General features: G+C 38.8%; 1 protein-coding gene across 3 annotated transcripts in view; it reads left to right on the forward strand.

Annotated features, from left to right (window-relative positions):
* Nucleotides 1–873: 873 nt before the first annotated feature.
* Nucleotides 874–21,428, forward strand: part of DCP2 (decapping mRNA 2) — a 54,543-nt gene continuing 33,988 nt past the window's right edge. For all 3 annotated transcript variants that reach the window (XR_014309780.1, XM_082723723.1, XM_082723724.1), the window contains exons 1-2: nt 874–1,138; nt 18,671–18,822. Coding sequence is in view for 2 of the 3 variants with exons in the window: in XM_082723723.1 (XP_082579849.1) it covers nt 1,086–1,138; nt 18,671–18,822 (205 nt within the window). In the remaining variant the exon portion in view is untranslated. The remainder of the gene's footprint in view (nt 1,139–18,670; nt 18,823–21,428) is intronic.

Raw genomic sequence — 21,428 nt, forward strand, 5'->3', positions numbered from 1 at the left:
TAGTAATGAGGAGAAAATATAATGAGCACCTAATGTAACGACAAAGGACATTTGGACAGAAATTAAGAAAAAGATGAGAGATTAAATGGTATAATGAACTGAAGTTGTGGCTGAGAGGGTGTGGGGGGAGGTTCCTGTGGACCTGCTGTAAAAGGTGGTTAAAGAACGGATGGATCTAGATTTTTCTGCAAGATCCTAAATGGAGTGGGCTCCATTAAGATGAGCAATCAGCTAGGACCAGTAGGTTGGAGTGGTGTGTGTAGGAAGTAGAATTCAAATTCCTGAGTTCGGGTTCAATCAGTGTTTTCTCACTAGGTGTCAGATATTGGGATCCAGTTTTGTCTGGGTCGCCTGAGGAAAGGCAGAGGTTAAGTCGCAAGCAAAAAGGCAGCTCCCTTCAGGTGTTTGTAGTTAAAGAAGGTACAGCCTTTGGCGTGGAGGGGATGGGGTCGTCGACAATGAATTTTTGTGCAGGATACTTGGTGACAGGAACTGTAAATGCACGCTTGCGCAGGACCGCCTCTGGGGATCTGCCCTGCAGAAGTACGAGCGCCTCCGCGCTTACCGAGAAGACGATCAGACCACGCCAAACCCTACAAGCTTGGTCTCCGGGTCTACCAGGAAAATCTGAGTCCTCTGGACTTCCTAGTAGTGCAAAGGAGGCGTGGCGCGCATGCGCGTGACCACACACACTAGGGTTCAATCAAAGGCGGCGGGAAGTTGGTTTTCTGAGGAGCAACTGAGCCGCTTGAAGACGGATTGGAGATGACAGACCAATAAACAAACATTTCATTGGCTTAGCGTGCTCGGCCTCCCGATTCTCCAGCTTACTATTGGACCTTTCAAGCAGAGTAGGGGCGTGACTACCGGGGCTCCTCCCCGCGCTCTGGCCCAGCCTCGGGGTCCGGGGCTGAGGGAACGGGACGGAAGTGAGTGGGTCCCGCCCCTTCCCCCTCTGGTCTTCGCTGGAGCCGCCGCTGTTGCCGCCGCTGCCCCCCATCCGGCGAGCCGGAGTCTCCGTGCCGTACCCTTGGTCCCCGGCCGCGCGGAGCCGGGATGCACTGCTCCTGCTGTGGGTCCTCATCATGGAGACCAAACGGGTGGAGATTCCCGGCAGCGTCCTGGACGATCTCTGCAGGTACCGCGGCGCTGCCCCTGCCCCCTTCGTCCCCTCCTCGTTTTCTCTCACATTGGCCGACCACGGAGGCCTCCGCGTCGCCCCCCCGCCCCCATCCTTATCCTCCCTTTCCGGTCCCGCCGCTGCTCGCTTTCCCCGCTCGACCCTTCTCTCTCGGACGATACTACCCCTCTCTCTCCGCCGCAGCCTCCGGGTTTCTCGCGGCTTCTCCGTCCTTCTTCGCGGGGCCCCGGAGTTTCCTCATTTTCTTAGTTCCCCAACTCTTGTTTTCCTTCAAGTGATGCCGCTGCGCCAAAGCCAGGGTCTGGAGCGGTTTTTTTTTTTTCCCCCGGCTGCCCCCTCCCCCTCCCATTGTTTTTTTTTTTTTTTTCTGCCTCTGACTTTTATAGACCGTTTCCCCCCTCCTCCCTCGGTCTCAGGCCTCAGTTCTGTCCCCGATCCCAGGGTTTTGAGTCTTAGTAGTCCCACGCCCCCGGATCTAAGCAGGGAAGCGTTTTCAAACTTAACCTTTCGCCGGTGCGTTCTCACGCGTCCGTGGCATTTTCTCAATTGCTATAAGGAATTACTGTCTTGTTCATTCCCAAACTTATCATTGGAGGGGGGGGGATAGAGAGTTGCTCCCCCCCCCCATTGTTTAATTTTCCTTACAGGAAATTCTCAACCGCAGGGCTTTAACTCATGGTATACTTTTAGAAGAGAAATTTTTTGCTTTCTCCCCTCTTGTTAGCGATGATTTCAGATAGCCGAACTTAAGGGAAATATTTTCTTGTTCCGAAATAAAAATTTTGGTGCAGTAATACCCTGTGTTGTGGCCGGCTAGTTGGATTGTGAAATAAATTACAAATGAGTAAAAGGCTCTGATAAAATAACACCTTTCAAGTACAATTAATTCCTGTGTTTATGTTTAGAAGTCTGACTTTTAATAGTGGTGTCGCCTTCACGCCTTTTTTATTTTTATTTTTTTAATGGGAAGGAAAGAACTAATACTTGTGGAGGTATTTAACTGTTGTGTGCTAGGTATTGGGTGCTCCCTGCACATATATCATATTATTTAATCCTCGAAACAGCTCCTATTTGGTGCAGTTATTTTCATTTTCATCTGATAGGGTCGGTTTGTAATTTACACAAGGTCACATTTCTTGTAATTCAGAAAATCAAGATTTGAAACCTAAGCCCTTTCTCCTACAGTGTCTGTGCTTTTTCTACTGCGCCAGGTAGACGTTACAGAAAGTCAAGTCTAACATTTTAAACCTCGCAAAAAGTACGTGTAGATAACTGAAAAGACTGATTTTGGAACTAAAAAGAATTAATGTTGCTGTACTTCTTTGGTGATGCTGTGATTATAATTTTTGAAATATGATTGATTCAAACAAACAGAAAATGCACTTATTTTCTATGATCCCAATTTCATAAGAAAAGAGATTTAGTGTATATTTATCTGTGTGGATGAATGACTGGATGAACATATACTAGAAGTGAGATGACGATTTTTATTTTTTTACTGATATTTTCAAGACTTTTTTAAAAAGATGTGTATTTTATAGTTAGAAAAAAAAGTAGAGTATGTGTTTTTTAAAAGGTGGGCAGTAATTATGTATAGATTAGTAGGGATATAGGTTAATAAAAAGATGGGTAATCTCACACTTTTTACAGGCATCTAAAATAATCTTCCTACTAGTATGGGTTTATTTTGACTTACAGAGGATTACATCATTGAAAGAAGTCCTGTTAACCATTATGAAGGTGATTGATTTAATGTGGAACCCGTTTACTCACAAAATTGTTGTGTTTTGTAAACAATATGTTAAACATGTTTAGTGTTTCAGGTTCTTGGTTTTATTTAAGCGATTTTATATAAGTCTTTTGGAATAGGGTAGCATTTTTTTTTTCCTTTAAGAAACAAGAGTAACATTTCTTAAAAATTAACATATAATGTATTATTTGCCCCAGGGGTGCCGAGAGTAACATTTTTGGAATTACTGTGTTTTGGCTACATAAATAAGGATTATATGTTTAAAAATTAGGGCTGTCTACTTGACTAATAAACCAATTAACTATTTCTTAAAACTTCAAGTTTTAAAAATCCTTACATTTTAAAGTTCATATTTATAATATTTTTGATGGTTAATTTAAAGAATTTTAATGTAAATCAGGCTGTTATAATTGTGGGGTTTTTTTTAGAAATAAATTTACTAGGAATTTGTGTTTAATTTGTATAAAAATAAAGCTTACATGGAAAAGGTTTAATTTTTCTGCTCTTTTAAGTACCTCTCGATTTATGTGTTTGGTTTTGACTCTTGTTTTTATGTATTCCCTGATTCTATTGTTTATTATTAGTATATGTAAGAAGTTTTTTGTTTTGTGTTCTCGATTTCTGATAAATTACATATTCCAGCTAATCCTGTCTACTTCAGTCATTGATCAGATAGTAATACATTTGGAGAAATGTAAAATTGAGAATGATTTTCATGTGAAAAATTAGAGAAGACTTGCATTCTCAAGAAGTGACTTTATAGCCTGCTTATAACCTAAGACATGGAATGTTATTTTGCAGATGGTTTCATATGCAGTATTTCATTTACTGGGACACTGTGCAGCCATTGGGCCTTCCTAAGGCAAACAGTAAACGGAAAGAAAATATTTGTGTCTTGAAATGATGTATATAGTATACTATTGAACATAATACATAGTCATTTGATGATGCCTTTTGTTAAAACCAGTTTTTAAGTGTTTTGTGTATATGTGTGTGTGTGTGTGTGTGTGTATGCACAAGGAATGTCTGAGAGTATATACACCAAACTGAAAAACACTAGTTATTTCTGGGTACAATGAAATTAGAAAGGAAGGAAAGACGGTCGTCTGAAATGTTCTAGTGAACATTCTAGTAAACTTGTATGTAAAAAGTCAGTCTGCCCCATTTTATGGTGATACTTGCCTCTGTTGCACCATGACTTTGACATTAAAAGTCAAAGAATTTTTCAGTACCATTTAAATTAGATTATTAAATACTTGAAAAACACGTTTTTAAAGTAAAAATTGAAAACTACAGCTTGTTTCACTTTTAAAGAAATGCTTGGAGTTTTTCAAAAACCCCTTTAAGAATTAAATGGTGAAGCCACTCTCCTGGTATGTTCTGGCAACTAATGTTGCTGCTATTTTGGTGATTGTGTAAGCTAATCAAATAATTCTTGCTCATCTTCAGGTTGCCATTTTAGTGTTCAGTTTTCCATCATTAATGTACTAATTGTAGTTCTATTAATGTTCCATCTATAGGAAAATTGAAAAGATGACATTTTGTGAGGTGGAGAAATTTTTCCTATAACAAATTATGGAGAAAAGTATTTTACTTCATATATACTATGTTTATACACTTCTTTTTTTTTTTTTTTTAAGTAATCTTACACGCAATGTGGGGCTTGAACTCCTGACCCCGAGATTTAGTTGAGTGCTCCTCCAGCTTAGTCAGCCAGGCATCCCTGTAATGAGGGAGCAGGAGGCTGGCTGAGGACAGAGCAAAAAGCTGGCGCCTTGCACACCCCCCCTTCATCCGCTCCCCTCCATATGTGTAGCATTCCTCAGGCACCCCTGACTGCCATAAAATGATAAATAGTTAACTTGCTGAGATCACAATCCTGCCAGACAGGAGTCTCCCTTGGTTTGCAAATGTCCTTGAGATTACAACAAAGAAGTACCTTATCAATAGCCCAATTTCCAAAGACACAGAACTCAGTTCCTCAAGCCCTAATGTCACCCTCCCCTCCATAAAAAAAGGAAGGAGGCAGAGGTAGAAGGAAAAGTAAATAAAGTTAAATTTCTTCTAAACCTAAATCTCATTAACAAGGATGCTTGATAGCAGGAATGTAACATTCCACCAGGAGACTCCCAATTGTCTTTACTTGATAGTAACCAGACCCTCAATATCCTGATAGTATTCTTTGCCCCAATAGCCCTTCTGAACACCGCTTTGTCCTCACCTACCCAACTCCTGTGTATATAACCAGCCACTCCTCACAACCCGGGGCAGCAGCTCTTCCTGCCCACAGGTCCTGTCCCCATGCTTTAATAAACCACCATTTTGCACCAAAGATGTCTTAAGAATTCTTTCTTTAGTCGTCAGCTCCGAACCTTACCCCACCGAACCTGACTTAGGTTCTGGGACTTCATCACCTGCACACACTTTTAAGTCTTTAAAACAGATAAAAAACACTTATAGAATGAAAGCATCAAAGTGTAATTTTCATTTATTAAAATTTCTTTCTTTTTTTTTGAGAGCGAGTGCATGCTTATAGCGCTGAGGGGCATGGGTGAGGGAGAGGGAGATAGAATCTTTTTTTTTTTTTTTTAATATTTTATTTACATATTTAACAGGGAGAGCAGCAGAGGGAGAGGGAGAAGCAGGCCTTCGGGTGAGTAGGGAGCCTGATGATGGGTTTCATCCCAGGACCCTAAAATCATGACCCCAGCTGAAAGAGGCTTAACCAACTGAGGCACCCAGGTGCCAGAGAATTTTAAGCAATCTCCACAACCAGCCTGATGGCAGGGGTTCATTTAACGATGTTGAGATCGTGACCTGAGTTGAAATCAAGGGTCTCTTGCCTGGGTGGCTCAGATGGTTAAGCATCTGCCTTTAGCTTGGGTCATGATCCCAGGGTCTTGGGATGGAGGCCCCAGTCTGGCTCCCTGCTGAGCCTGCTTTCCCCCTCTCCCTTTATTTCTCCCCTACTGCTTGTGCTCTCTTACTCTCTTCCTCTGTCAAATAAATTAATAAAATCTTTAAAAAAGAGTCCGTTGTCACTTAGCAGAGTGAGCCACCCAGGAGCTCTCCTTTTTCTTATAAAATGTTTTAAAGAAGTCCTGCTTTTTTTTAAAGATTTTATTTATTTATTTGACAGATAAATAAGTGTGAGCTTGCAGAAGCGGGGGGATTGGCAGGCAGTGGAAGAGGTTCCTGCTGAGCAGGGAGCCCAAGCCCAGTGCGATGCAGGGCTCCAGCCCAGGACCCTGAAATCCTGACTTGAGCAGATGCTTAACCAGGCTGGCCACCCAGGCTCCCCAAGAAGTCAGCTTTTAGTTTTAAAAAGATGTATTCATGTGTAAGATTAAAAAAACAAAAAACTCGAAGAGTATGGGTGAAGTTAGAAAAGCAACAGTCTCCTGTCCTACCCCTTTTTATCTCAGTTCTGCTCTCCAGACTTTTATCTGGTTTGTGTTGAATTCTTCTGGTAGATAATTTAGTATTTTAACATATGCTTGGACTAGCTTCTTGTTTTATCAACTTCAGATGTTGGATTGAGAATTTAGTTAACCTAGGTTGATATTAGGTGAGGGTTTAGTTTATCAAAAGCCTACTGATGCCTTTGTCCTGCTTCCAATAGTTGTATCACTATTTTAAATTGTTATATCAGTTACCTTTCTGCTTTATGAACAGTATTTTGAGTCTGTATTTGATAAGGTGAGACAGTCAGTTCCCCATCTTTTCTTCCATTTCCTTCTTACACATTCCCTCAGTTTCTTAAATATTGATGATAATTACATTCTGTCGCTCTCGACCCGCATGTCGCTCTCGGCCCGCAAGAACGACCCGCAGACGAGGTGAGTGGCAAACTTCTTTATTTTACAATCTTCAGCCCCGGACCCCGTACAACGATTATAGCCCCTAATTATAGAACACAGCGGATAGAAAGCAACCAATCACCACATAACACGACTAGTATAACACCCAATCAGAAGGGATACAGATGACTTCAGTCCGGAGCATGCAGGATGCTCGTGTCTAATGACGTGAGCTCCCCAGAACTCTATTGTTCATTTACTCCTGTGCCTTTCCCATGATCCCTGGTTAATCTTATACTAGTCCCAATACAGATTGTGCGTTACCCTTGAGCGCCCCCACATACCATAGGTTAAACATTCATCTGCCCTTCTCCTCAAGCCTCGCCTAGTACGTGACTCCTAGCCTCTATTGCATGGCTCTCCACAACATTCCATTTTTTAACCTTAATGAGGGCTGTTACACTTTTTACTGTTGGTTGACTGCGAAAGCTTGAGCAAGAAATAATAGCATTTTTATACAGTATAACTTTGTACAAATTTTTTCACAGTAGATGCAAGTTTACAATGGTTAGGATTTTGTTTCTTTTCCCTCTAGCCATAGTTAGGATTCCTTTTGTAAGGGTCTTGGAAGAGAATGCCAAAATGAATTCTTCTTTCTTATAGTCTCCTAATTGGTCAAAATGATGCTGCCTTTTATAGTTTTTTTTCTTTTAGAAAAAGAAGCTTAAGTGTTCTTCATTGTTCCTTCATTCTCTCTGGCTATTCTTTCTTTTTTTTTTTTTTTTAAACATTTTATTTTTAAGTGATCTCTATACCCATCACAGGGTTTGAACTTAAAACACCCAGATCAGGAGTTGGACACTGTAGCAACTGAGCCAGGCAGGGGCCCTTCTTTCTGGCTAATTCTTGAAGTCTTTTTTTTTTTTCCTCTTTTTGATTGTATTGTTCTAGTTTTGACTTTTCCCTTTATGTTTGGATTATGATTCTCATGTGCATTTATCTCTCTTTAAGCCCAACACATTCAAAATAGCTTCCTCCTCTCCAGCCCTGTCTGTTACTTTATTTTGTCCTCAGTCTTAACACTATCTATGCTACGGAATTCTTTTTTTCCTGGAGAGTGCCTTCTTGGACACCTCCACTCTTGTCGCCCAATCTGGACTGGTTGTTCCCTACTCTTGCCAAACATCTGGCCTACTAGAATTCTCTTTCATGGCTCTCCCTGGTTGGGTCTATTATCTCTTTAAATCTCATGTTTCATGCTTTCTTTGTTTTCATTCTTGTTTTCCTGGTGTACATCCTAAAGAAATTTCTTTGAGAGGGTCATTAGAAAGTAAACTTCTGAGTCCTTATACGACTAAAATGCCTGTTTCTCTTCCCCCACTTAATGTTCCCAGGTGGTTCAGGGTTCAGACTTTTTTTTGAGTACCAGGGTTCTAGGAAACAACCTCAACAGTTTTCTTCAGGGCCAGTTCTTTCAATGTAATTTTTTTCTTCATCATGCCCCAGATTTTCCTTTATGTTGGATGATTTTTTTGTTGCTGTTCCATATTTAAGATGAGGGTATAAGGGGCTTGTTTATTGAAAGGCTTCTCTTTTTTGTGAGTAGATAGGATGTTAGCTCTTACATTGGGAATCCTTGAAAACCAGTTTTGCTTTGGGGTGCCAACACCCAAACCGATCAGCTAAAGTTAGAAGAGAGCCTCAAATGTTGTTCCCCTTCCTCCACTCTTGGAGGAGAAAGTCCTGATTCAAAGGAGTGAAAGAGGACACTCTTTCACATAGACGGTTTTCTGTTACATAAGTAGACCTTGCCCTTTCCTCTCCCTTTTTAAGAATTGAAGTACAGGTGACAAAATGTTAACGTTAGTTTCAGGTGTACAACAGAAGTGATTTGAGTACTCTGTGATGCTGTGCTTACCACAAGTGTAGCTACCATCTGTCACCATACAAATGCTATTAAAATACCGTTGACTATATTTCCTGTACCATACCTCTCATTTCTGTGATTTACTCATTCCAAACTGGAAGTATGTATCTTCCACTTCCTTTCACCCATTTTACCCATCTGCCTAATCTCTTTTCCTCTGGCAACTATCTTTTTGTTTTCTGTATTTATGGGTCTGTTTCTCTCTGTTCATTTGTTTTGTTTGGTTCCAGACATAAATGAAATCATGGTATTTTTCTGACTTGTTTCATTTAGCTTCACTTGTTTCACTGTCTAGGTCCCTCCATGTTTTCACAAATGGCTAGATCATTCTTTTTTTAAAGCTGAGTGATGTTCCATTATATATGTGTATGTATATATGCAGATATATATCTTTATCCATTCATCTGTTGATGGACACTTGGGTTGTTTCTATAGCTTGACTATCGTAAATAATGCTGCAGTAAAAATAGGGTGTGTGTATCTTCTTGAATTGGTGTTTTTGTTTTCTTTGGTTAAATACCCAGTAGTGGAATTACTGGATCATATGGTATTTCTGTTTTTAATTTTTTGAGAAATCTTTCTACTGTTTTCCACAGTGGCTGTACCAATTTAAATTCCCACCAACAATGCACGAAGTTTTCTTTTTCTCTGTATCCTTGCCAGCACTTGTTATTTCATGTCCTTTTGATTTTGGCCATTCTGACAGGTATGAGATGATGTTTCATTACGGTTTGATTTGCATTCCCCTGATGATGAGTGATGTTGAGCATCTTTTCATGTGTCTCTTTGCCATCTGTAAAAAAATGTCTATTCAGGTCTTCTTCCATTTTTAATCAGATTATTTGTTTTTTGATGTTGCATAGGTTCTTTTGGATAATAACCCTTTACTGGATATATCATTTGCAAACATCTTACATTCAGTAGGTTGTTTTGTTGTTTTTGTTTGTTGATGGTTTCCTTTGCTGTGCAGAAGGTTTTTATTTTGGTGTAGTCCCAGTGGCTTATTTTTTGCTTCTGTTTTCTTGCCTGAAGAGACAAACCCAGTAAAATGTTGCTAAGTTTGATGTCAAAGAAATTACTGCTGAGGTGCCTGGGTGGCTCAGTCCGTTGAACCTCTGCCTTCAGCTGGGTGGTGAATCCCAGGAGATCCCACTGAGCAGGGAGGAGCCTGGTTCTCCCTCCCTCTTCTGTAGCATCTCCTGCTTGTGTGTGCTCTATCTCTTGGTATCTAATGAATAAATAAAATCTTTAAAAAAAATTACTGCCTGTGTTTTTTTCTAGGAGTTTTAAGCTTTCATGTTACATTTAGATTTTATATTGAGTTTATTTTTGTGTGTGGTGTTACAAAGTGGTTCAGTTTCATTCTTTTGCTTGTAAATCTTCAGTTTTTCTAGCACCATTTATTGAAGAGACTGTCTTTTCCCCATATATATTTGTTGTAGATTGACCATATAAATAAACGTGGGTTTATTTCTGGGTTCTCTGTTCCGTTGATCTGTGTCTATTTTTGTGTTAGTACCCCATACTGTTTTCATGATTATAGCTTGGTGGCCTTCCTTTCTTTCATTCCTTCCATCCATCCTTCCTTCCTTCCTTCTTTCTTTCAGTTTTATTTATGCATTTGTCAGAAAGAGCCCACACAAGCAGGGGGAGCCTCAGGCAGAGTGAGAGGCAGGCTCCCTGCTGAGCAAGGAGCACGTTATACGACTCCATCCCAGGACGGTGGAATTCTTTTTTGGTAGTGTCTTTGTGTGGTTTTGGTATCAGGATAATGTTGGCCTGGTGGAGTATATTTGGAAGCTTTTCTTGTTATATTTTTTGGAATGGTTTGAGGAGAATAGGTGTTAACTCCTTAAATGTTTGGTGGAATTGACTTGTGAATCAGTGTGGTCCTTGACTTTTTTTGGTGGAAGATTTATTTATTTATTCATTTGTTTATTTGACAGAAAAAGAACAAGTAGAGAGGCAGGCAAAGGTGGGGGGGGGGCAAATCCCCTGCTGAGCAGAGAGAGCCCGATGGGAGGGGGGCTTGATCCTAGGTCCTGAGATCATGACCTGAGCCAAAGGCCGAGGTCTAACCCACTGAGCTACCCAGGCACCCCTGGAAGTTTTTTGATTACTGATTCAATGTGGTTACTAGGAATCCATCTACTTAGATTTTCTATTTCTTCCTGATTCAGTTTTGGAATATTGTATATTTCTAGGAATTTATCCATTTTCTTCCAGACTGTCCAATTTGTTGGCATACACCTTTTTTATAGTAGCCTCTTAATAGTCATTTGTATTTCTGTGCTGTCAGTTCTTCTCATTTTTTTCTGATTTTATTTATTTGGGTCTTTTCTCTTTTTGAGTCTGTGTAAAGGTTTATCAATTTTGTTTGTCTTTATACTTGGTTTCATTGATCTTTTTTTTTTAGTATCATTTATTTCTGCTCTGATCTTTTTTATTTCCTTTATTCTGCTAATTTTGGGCTTGTTCTTTTTTTTAGTTCCTTTAGGTGTAATGTTAGATTGTTTGAGATTCTTCTTGTTTCATGAGGCAGGCTGTATTGCTATAAATTTCCCTCTTACCAACTGTGTTTGCTACATCCCAAAGACTTGACTATTGTGTTTTCATTGTCATTGGTCTCCATGTATTTTTCAGTTCCCTCTTTAATTTCTTCTCTGACCCATTGGTTGTTTAGTAGCATGTTGTTTAGTCTCCACGTGTTTGTGTTGATTCTAGCTTTTTTTTTCCTTTTTATTTTTAAACTTTTAAAAAATATTTATTTGAAAGAGTGAGCTTGAGCAAGTACGGGCAGGAGCTGGGGGGAAGGGTAGAGGGAGAGGGAGAGCTGACATAGGACTGGATCCCAGGATCCTGAGATCATGACCTAAGCTGACATCAGACGATTAAGCAACGTCTGATGCCCTTCTAACAGAGGTTACCCTTCTAACCCTTCTAACGAAGGTTATGAGGGTGCCCTTTTTTCTTATAGTTGAGATACAGTTTTACACTGTTGTGGTCAGAAAAGATGCATGATATGACTTCAGTCTTAAATTTGTTGAGACTTGTTTTGTAGCCTAATGTGTGATCCATCCTGGGAGTGTTCCATGTTTATTCTGTTGTGATAGGATGGAATGTTTTGTATATATCTATTAAGTCCATTCAGTCTGAAGTGTCATTCAAAGACACTACTTCCTTACTGACTTTTTTTTGCCTAGATGATCTATCAGTTGATATAAGTGGGGTGTTCAGGTTCCCTGCTTTTGTTTTACTGTTGGTTTCTCCCTCTATGTCTGATACATAGATATTTACAATTATTCTATCATCTTTGTATTGATATTTTTTATCATTAGGTAATGCCCCTTTGTCTCTTGATACAGTATTTGTTTTGAGGTCTGTTTTACCTAATGTAAGAATTCCTTCTCTGCCCCCCCCCCCCCCCCGTTTCCATCTGCATAGAATATCTTTTTCTATTCCATTATTTTCAGTGTGTCTTTAGGTCTGAAGTGAGCCTTTTGTAAGCCGTGTATTGCTGGGACTTGTTTTTTTGTCTATTCTGTCAGTCTGTGTCCTTCATTTGGAGCGTTTAGACCATTTACATTTAAAGTAATTGTTGATGGGATACTATTCAGCCATCAAAAAATGAAATCTTGCCATTTGCAATGACATGGATGAAACTAGAGGGTGTCATGCTAAGTGAAATAAGTAAATCAGAGAAAGACAGTTATCATATGATCTCACTCACATGTGGAATTTAAGAAACAAAACATGTTCATATGGGAAGGGAGGGAAAAACAAAACAAGATGAAATCAGAGAAGGAGATGGTTACCTAAGTTTGAATAAATTCGGAAAGAATTTCATTTTTACTACTCCATGTTATATATATATGTTGTCATATTTTGTCTTTTTGTTTTGTGAATTCCTCTAATTTTTTAGATCTATAATTGACTTGACTACTTTTGTCTTTCAACCTTCATACTAGCTTTGTAAGTACTTGCTCTGCTACCCTTATGTATGTTTGCTTTTACTCATGAAATTTTTTCCTTTCATAATTTTCTTCTAGTTATGGCTTTTTCTTTTCCACTTAAGCCTCTAGCATTCTTTAAGGCTGGTTTAGTGGTGATGAACTCTTTTCATTTTTGTGTCAATAACTCTTTATCTCTTCTTCAATTCTGAACGATAATTTGCCAGAGAGATTATTCTTTGTTGTGTATTTTTTTTCCTTTCAGCATTTTGAATATGTCATGCCACTTGTTTCTGGCCTGCAAAGTTTTTGCTGAAAAATTAACTGATAGCCTTCTGGGGTTTTCTTTGTACATAAGTGTTCTGCTCTTAATGCTTTTAAAATTCTTTTATTTTTAATCTTTGACATTTTAGTTGTTATGTGTCATGGTGTGGAACTCCTTAGGTTCATCTCTCTCCTCCTTTTGGGACTCCTATAATGCAAATTTTGTTCACTTGATGTTACCTGAGAGATCCCATGACCTATCCTCTTTTTTTTTTTTTTTTTTTAACTGTTGAGTTGGGGTGCTTTCCATTAGTACGTTTTCAAGAATGTTGCTTTTGCATCTTCTAATCTACTGTTGATTCCCTGTACTGTACTGTACTGAGTTCCTCCACTCTTCTCTCCAGTCTGGTGAGCACGACTATTTCTTCAAAGTCTTTGTCAGGTAGATTGGTTATCTTTGTTACATTTAGCTCTTTCTCTGAGATTTTGTCTGTTTGGAGCATATTCCTGTCTCCTCATTTTGCTTGAGTTTCTGTGTGTGTTTTCTAGGAATTGGGCAGAACAGCCCTTTTAAAATTGAGGGGCATGGTCTTGTGTATGGTTGTCCCCTTCATATACTGTGTGTGCCCAGTGACTTTTACTGGCGGGGGCTTTGGCTGGTGTGGGCTCGGGGTTCTGGGGCACTCTGCTGGGACTGGCCTGGTGGGATGTCTATAGCTGAATTGGGCATGGGCCAGGGTGGTCCCAGAACTCTTTGTATAGAGTGTGCCCTGTCAGGACAGCTGAAACTGAAGTGACTGGAAGCAGAGGGAGTCTGGGGTTCTTTATGCATAGGCACTCTGGCAGGATCACTGAAGCTGAAATAGGCAGTGGCTGGGGTGGTTTGAGGTTCTCTGAACAGAGGTATCCTGGCAGGGTTCGTGAAATTGAAACAGTAACAAGGTTGGCTGGTCTGGGATGGCCCATGCAAAGGTGCCCTGGCCTAGATGCCTGGAGATGAGGCTGGGCACAGTGTGTGTGTCGGGGTGTCCCAGGGTGTTCTCTGCAGTGGGTTCCTTGGCAGCGTGGTTGGAGCAAAGGTGGGTATAGGCCAGGGATTCCTGCGGTACTTTGCACAGGGGATGTCCTGGCATGTTTCTCCTTTTTTTAAAAGTCCTATTTCTTATTCCCATTTCCAGTTTATCTTTCTTCACTTGGGGCTTTTCTGGATTGGGATGGGAATGAGATTGGATTTCTTTGTCCCGTGTACTTTCCTACCACCTTTTAGGTTGTGGTTGGTGTCTAGAAACTTAACTTGAAATGAAACTTTTTGGTTAAAGATAACGTAGGTTGTATGCAAACATTGATTCCAATAAAAGAATAAAGTTTAAAAAAATTTTAAATATATAAAGCCACAAGGAAAGGAATAATGGGTGAAATGATGAGCAACAAAATTTGGTGACTAAAAGGGAATGTTGTATGTGACTTAGCAGACTTAATAGACCCAAATGAGAGACTAGTATAATAGTATTAATCTACTCTAGAATAAGAGAATATTGAAAAATGGCAGAAGTGAATTTATATAGCCTGTAAACGTACTGAAAATCCTCAGCCTTCTTCCCCTGCTCAGCTAGTAGAACATGACAGAGCTCGGCCTTTGCCCTCCAGGTCCAAGATTGGAAGAATCTTTAGGTGATCTAACACATGAGGATAGACCTAAAGATACTGACATTGGTGGTTCCTCAGTTAAATGGCTCAGCCTGATCACTCACTTTAAATGCATAGTTTGACAACCTTTCTAAATAGCTTTGTGGTCTGTCACTTAAATGTGAAAATCTGAATAGGTCTCTTAAGATGAAAACTAGAGCTTAAAACTAAAAGAAAAAAAAAAGACAATTGGGAAGAATCGACTTAGGCAGGTAAACGTTAAAAAAAATAGCAATCTCCTTAGGTAGGGTTTTGTGATCATGGAAAAACAGGATAGCCTATAAAAGCATAATTTAAACAGTTAAAAATAGCATTTGAAAATTAAAAATATGAGTGCAAAACCAAAAATCTTAATAGATGGTTTGCAAAATAAAGTAGAGAATGTTTCTCAGAAGGTGAGGGGTGGGGGAAGGAATCAGAGGTAGGAAATACCAGAAGAGAGTAAAGAATTAGGAGGATCAGTCCATGGCACTGAAGGATGGGAGTTTTTAAATAGGCAAGGTCCACTGAATGGCTAGTGCGGTAGATAAATAATAGACAACTGGAAAATTTCAGAACACTAGGGACAGAAGGAAAAACTTGGAATCTTCCAGGCCAAAAAAAAAAAAAAAAAATGCCAGACAAAGGAATCTGAATGGTTTCAGTCAATATCAAAATTGGAGGCTGGCAAGAGACAGCATTGTCTTCAAAACTATGAAGGAAATTATTTTCAACCTATAATTCTGTAACTAGGCTAGTTGTCAAATATGAAGATAAAGGTATTTTGAGATACAGAGTGTCTCAGTATTTATCTCCCTTGCATCATTCACCAGAAGATTTGGGAGAATATACTTCAATGAAAAGAGGAAAGAAGATTGAGGAGAAAGACAGGGTACAAGAAACAGGAAATCTAATGAGATAGAGGCATAGGGAGCCATGGGATGCCAGTGAAAGGACAACGTAGGATGACAGATGTGTATGATTGTTGTAGACAGTCATAGATGACAACCAGCTCAGACTGGAATAGATAAGAATTCTCAAAGATATTCTTCAAGATGAAACTATGTGTTTGAATTAACATCTGAGAAAAAAAATTTAGGAAACTATTGGAAGATTGAATTAATGACAGGTGTAATAGAGAACACAAAGCAAATGCAGTGATAAGACATTAATTATGGTAAGAACGAAGGATTGTGCAGGAAAGGAAAAGTAAGCCTAGCTTACTATGTGGCTTAGTTGTGAATTACTTTTACAGTCATAGTAATGGAAAGACTGAGTGCTGATCTAACTCTGGTTATCAGTGGGGGTGATTTTTGCTCCCCTCAGGGAACATTTGGTAATATTAGGAGATCTTTTTGGCTGTTTCACCTTGGGTGGGGAGGGCTGTTGACATTCTAATGGGTAGAGGCTAGGGTTGCTGCTGACCATCATCCAGTGCACAGGAAAGCTCCTTCCAGCGTAGATTTGCCTCCTTCAGAATGTTAGTAGTGCTGAAGTTGACAGCCTAACCAAAACTGATAGAATTTTGTTGAGTGGGTGGAAAGATCAGAAGGGGTTGTAGAATGGGAGTGGGAATAGAGTTAATTCCATAATGGAAATAATGCCCCAAACTTAGAAAATAAAAACCAGAGTTTGTTTTAGAGATGTGTTAAGTAAGATAAAATCAGATAAAAGTTTAGATTTTTGCATTGCTGTTTGTTCTGTTTTACCTTCCAGTGGCTATTCTGAGACTTAGCAGTGGTCTGTGTCAGAGTTCAGTTCGCAAAGTTGGTGGTATGCTGTTTGTTGTCTGATCCAAGCTTGTGTAGCTTGGGCTTGAGCCTTGTTCAGAAACAATTTCCCAGGACCATTTTCCTGAGCTGCTTCTCTTTTGCGCTCTCCTTGCTACATATTGGCTCTTTGGGTCTGTCCTTTTGGGTTCTGTAGCCAGAGAGCCACTCTGGTGTTCACACTTCATGTGTTTCTGCTTATATCTGAGACTGAGCATCTGGATGTTAGAATAAAAGCTGTGGAGATTGGCCCTACTCTCTTGGAACCACACAGTTCTTAGGATTCAAGAGGAAGTTTCCTGTTCCTTAGAGTTTTAGCCTCTGTGGGTCTCTGTTAAAGCCACTCTTGGAGCCACCTCTAACCACGATGGCATTGCTTGTGGGCTGGGGCATGGGAGAAAGGAGAAAAGAAAGGAAGAATTTTCCTATCTTCAAGTGTTAGGAGATCTACTTAGACTCCTCTCTCCATCCTTGAGGCAGAATTAGAAGGCTTCTAGGGCTGTCTCTGTTCGTGCTGGTGCTCACCTCCAAACCCCAGTCCACCTAGGCGATACTGGAAGGTGGAAAAATGGTAAATTCACTTGGAATACTGTCTTCCCCAGCCTTCCTACTACTATTTACTTTTCGTAGTCCTCCAATAGCTGCTCTGTGCATTTTGTTAAGGTTTTTTTTTTTTTTTTAAAGATTTTATTTATTTATTTGACAGAGAGAGAGATCACAAGTAGGCAGAGAGGCAGGCAGAGAGAGGAGGAAGCAGGCTCCCTGCAGAGCAGAGAACCCGATGCGAGGCTTGATCCCAGGACCCCGGGACCATGACCTGAGCCAAAGGCAGAGGCCTTAACCCACTGAGCCACCCAGGCGCCCTTTGTTAAGGTTTTAATAGCTGCATTTTATTGGAGGGACAGAGTGGATTGTGTGTGTTTCATCTAACCAGAATAGGAACCTAGGTAAGCATTTAAACATTATATTATAACTATCAGTATATCACTTTCAAAGTATTGTTAAACAATTTACTAGACTATGGGAATAAAAATATACAAGAATAGAGTACATTATCTCAGTGAACTAATTCGGAGGAGTTTGTGGACAATAATAGTAAAAGCGATATAATTGTAAAGGAGTGGGAGTCCTCAATTGTTCAGAGGAGCCTGGTGTGTCTACATAAGAGAGTAGTGTTAGTAAGTCATGAAGGACAAATCAGGAGTTTGCTAGATGTACAAGGAAAAGGAAGTAAATATAGTATGTGGATGATAGTTTAGGACATTTCCAAGAATTTGGTATCGCTGGGTATAAAGAACTTACAGAGTAAGAGGTTATGCAGGTGAGCAAGGACTGGCTCTCAAATGCCATGTAGAAGAGTTTTGATTTTTGTATTAGCTAATGCTATCAGAGTTGCATGTTACACATTTTCTTCTTAGTATATATGCTCTTTAAGTTCCCTTTTCCTCAAAGTTTTTCTGTATTGAAATGTAGATTATTTTACCTACATTTGTCTTAACATTTACATATTCATTCCTCTGTGGAATGTTACATTATTTTTATAATTTAAAAACATGGTTTTGAGGTCGATTTGAAACTCAGAAACCTGCCAAGAATATTTGCTAGTGAATAGTGTGAGTGATCAAGCTAGGTGATACTAAGTTTTAATTTTTTTAAATAACTCAAAAACCAATGGATTTTTTTTTTTTTTTAAATGTAGTTCAGTCTTCTCTCCCGAGGTCATTACCAAACAAGGCGATGTAGTGGAAGAAGCAGTTGGTGATTGCTTAACGAATGCTGTAAATCCCTAAGTTCACTTAGTTTTTTAAATTCTGACTTGTTGGCACAAAGAAGGCTTCATTATTTTCATCACATACAAATAATAAAGTGTATTTTACATATGTATGTAGTATATATACTATATATATATTTCCAGCTCCCTTCAAATGTACTTGGAAAAGACAATTTGGGATTTTAAAAAGTGAGTATACTTTATTTTAAACTCAGATTCTGCAGATGAGGTTATCTGTTCTATTAATGAACAGAGTTGATTTCTTTAATGTCTCTTTATAATACTTTAAATGTGGAGATTAAGCACCTAACATCTTTCCTGTTTGAATGAATGAAAATATTTGTGTATATTCTTAGGAGGTCTCTTAAAAAAATTCTATTATGAGTGAGATACCTGTGATAAACTTTTTTTTTCCAGACTCCTCTACCTTGTGCAGCATTGGTGCCATAGTGGTGAGCATAGCTGCCTTCCAGACTCCTCTGACTATAATAATTTCCCCCAAATTTTGCTTCCTTGATCAGCACTGTTCTTGGTCCCTTTTTTATGCTGGCGGGTCAGGGGTGAAGCAGTTAAGTAGGTTAAAATCATTACAGTCTGTAAATGTAATTTTAATATGTTTTTTGTTTTTGACAGCCGATTTATTTTGCATATTCCCAGCGAGGAAAGAGACAATGCTATCCGAGTGTGTTTTCAAATTGAGCTTGCCCATTGGTTTTACTTGGATTTCTACATGCAGAACACACCAGGATTACCTCAGTGTGGGATAAGAGACTTTGCTAAAGCTGATATCCTTTTATTATTATGACTGTCTTTCACTGTTGCTAAGAAAACATTTCAGCACAGATTTCTTTTGATCGCCTTTGAGATTTATGAGTTATTAGGTGAACATCCTTGATTTCTAAAAACTGTCAAATATGAATAGTAGGCAGAATTTAATACTGTTTTTATTTTTATGTAGAGGACCCCTTGAAATGTGCACTGATGATTAGAATTAAATTTGATTTTTCTCTTTCAGAAATAACTAGCCTATTTCTAGAACTGACCTGTTATTTTTAGTTTATTCTTGCTGTTCCATTTAATCAGATGATCTTTAATTCACTACCTTTCTGGGACAGAAATTCTTAAATAATTATTGAATACTTAATGTGTTAAAAGCAGTGTTTTTAGTTTTGTGGCAAGTGCAAAGAAGTCTTTGCTTTTGAAGTTTCTTACAAATAAGATAGAAACCTATCAATTTCTCAGTTATCAAAGATACACTTGGAAATTTAAGATTATTATTGTAATTATTTTTAAAGATTTATTAATTAATGTATTTGAAAGGGAGGAGAAGAAAATCTTAAGCAGACTCCCCCGCTGAGCCTGATGCAGGGCTCGACTCTGGTTGGATCCCATGACCCAAGCTGGAACCGAGAGTTAGATGCTCAACTGACTGAGCCACCCAGGTGTCTCACAAACTAAAGATTATAAGAGAAGCTATGTTACAAGGCAAAAAAAAAAAAAAAAAAAAAAAAAATTGATGAATTACTTATGGTTCTAATAGGAAATGTTTTTAGAATTCAGAGATTTTTTGGTGGGGGGCAAAGCTGTGTTTATAAGGGAATATAGGATTTTATAAAGAGAGGAGTGGGGAGTATGTTCCATGTAAAGAAAAGGATTGAGCAAAATTAGAGAGTTGGAAAATACAAGGGATATCTCGGGAAGTAAATTAGTTTGTATTGAGGAGACAGTTCTTATGGGGACACATTAGGAAGAGATGGCAGGTATATAGGGATTATTTGTGGGTTCTTAAACCTTGAGCCAAACTGATTTTTATTCTGTAAGTCATTGTTTTTAACTATAAATCATGTATTCAAATGGAATTACATTCACAAGTTCACTAAACTGTGCTAGAATTGGACTAAGAATGAAAATAACCCTTGTACTCAGCTCCCTATAATTTTCCCTGAGCTCCATGAAATAAAGACACCCCCCCCCCAACCCCAACTAGGTCACTGTAGAATATGAACATAACACTGATTGTTCTAAATATGTTAGCCATAAAACATTTTTGAGCAAGGTTAAGGAATATTATGCAAATCATTTGAAAATGGTATTCAAGAAGACTTACTTGGCGGGATAGGTTAAACCAGAGGATAGGTTGTCAAATTACTTGACATTGTAGCAATAAGGTCCTAAGCCATAGTAGAGGGACTAAACACTGAAGAGACATTTCAGTGGCAGAAATGATCAAGCTGATTAACTATGAAGCTGTAAAAGAGGAGAGTGCTGTGGTGGCTCAGTTGGTTAAGCGACTGCCTTCAGCTCAGGTCATGATCCTGGAGTCCCGGGATCTAGTCCTGCATTGGGCTCCCTCCTCAGCCAGGAATCTGCTTCTCTCTCTGACCCTCTCTCCTCTCATGCTCTTTCCCTCTCTCTCTCTCAAGTAAATAAATAAAATCTTAAAAAAGTAAAAGAGGAGTCAGAGGGGGACATAAGTTCTATTGAACATTATCTTTGTTAAAGCCTTGGTCATAGATTTCCGTGGAGAAATCATGAAGGATTTGGCTTTTAAGAAGCTATAATCTAGGTATAGAACTGTAAGGAGTTATCTCTGTTCCTGGTGTATTTTTATGTTTTCCTCTGGTAAAGCTTTTAATGGAAGAAATAAACATTTAATTAAAATTTATATATAGATTCTAAAAAGCCTGTGATAACTTTAAAACTCATTAGGGGTTTTTGTAAACATTTAAAGCCATACTGTTAGTGGGAAGTACCTTTCCAGAATGTTAGCAAGCCTGTCTAGAATTGTAGGGCTTCATGGAATGGTTGATATTGTATCCATACTTTATTCTTTTTTCTCACTTTCCCCAACTGAAGGCATTGTATTGAGATTGTATTAATTATATTGAGGTTAACCTAGTGCCTGTCTAATTACAATGTTGTCATAGATGGTTGATTTTTGGGGGGGCTCTTTGATGGCCTCTGTAATTTTCACTTCAAGTATAAAACCAAAATAAAAATTTAAATATAAAGCTTATAGAACTTAAAATATGTTTTCATAAAATGAATTAATGTGATTTTTTAAAACCAACTAGCTGCCAGTCACAACATGAATATAATGCTTCTTTGAGGGTATTTTGATACACCTGTACTACCCGTTTTTGCACATCTTTTTTTTCTACGTCTGTTAAGAAATTTTTTTTTTTGTTTTTTTTTGTTTTTTTTTTGTGCTGGGATATTGTTTGATCCTAATGTATCTTTCATGTATTAACTTTCTTCCGTTTTTGGTAGCCCACAGCAGTTAGAGTAGTACTAGTATCAGTATGGTCTCTGAAATCAAGTTGTAGTACTTGATATATGTCATCATCCAAATGATTGAAAATATGCTCATAGTACATGTTTTTAGGTTAAC

This window comes from Mustela nivalis (genome assembly GCF_964662115.1).
Source record: "Mustela nivalis genome assembly, chromosome: 3".
Classification (NCBI taxonomy): Eukaryota; Metazoa; Chordata; class Mammalia; order Carnivora; family Mustelidae; genus Mustela; species Mustela nivalis.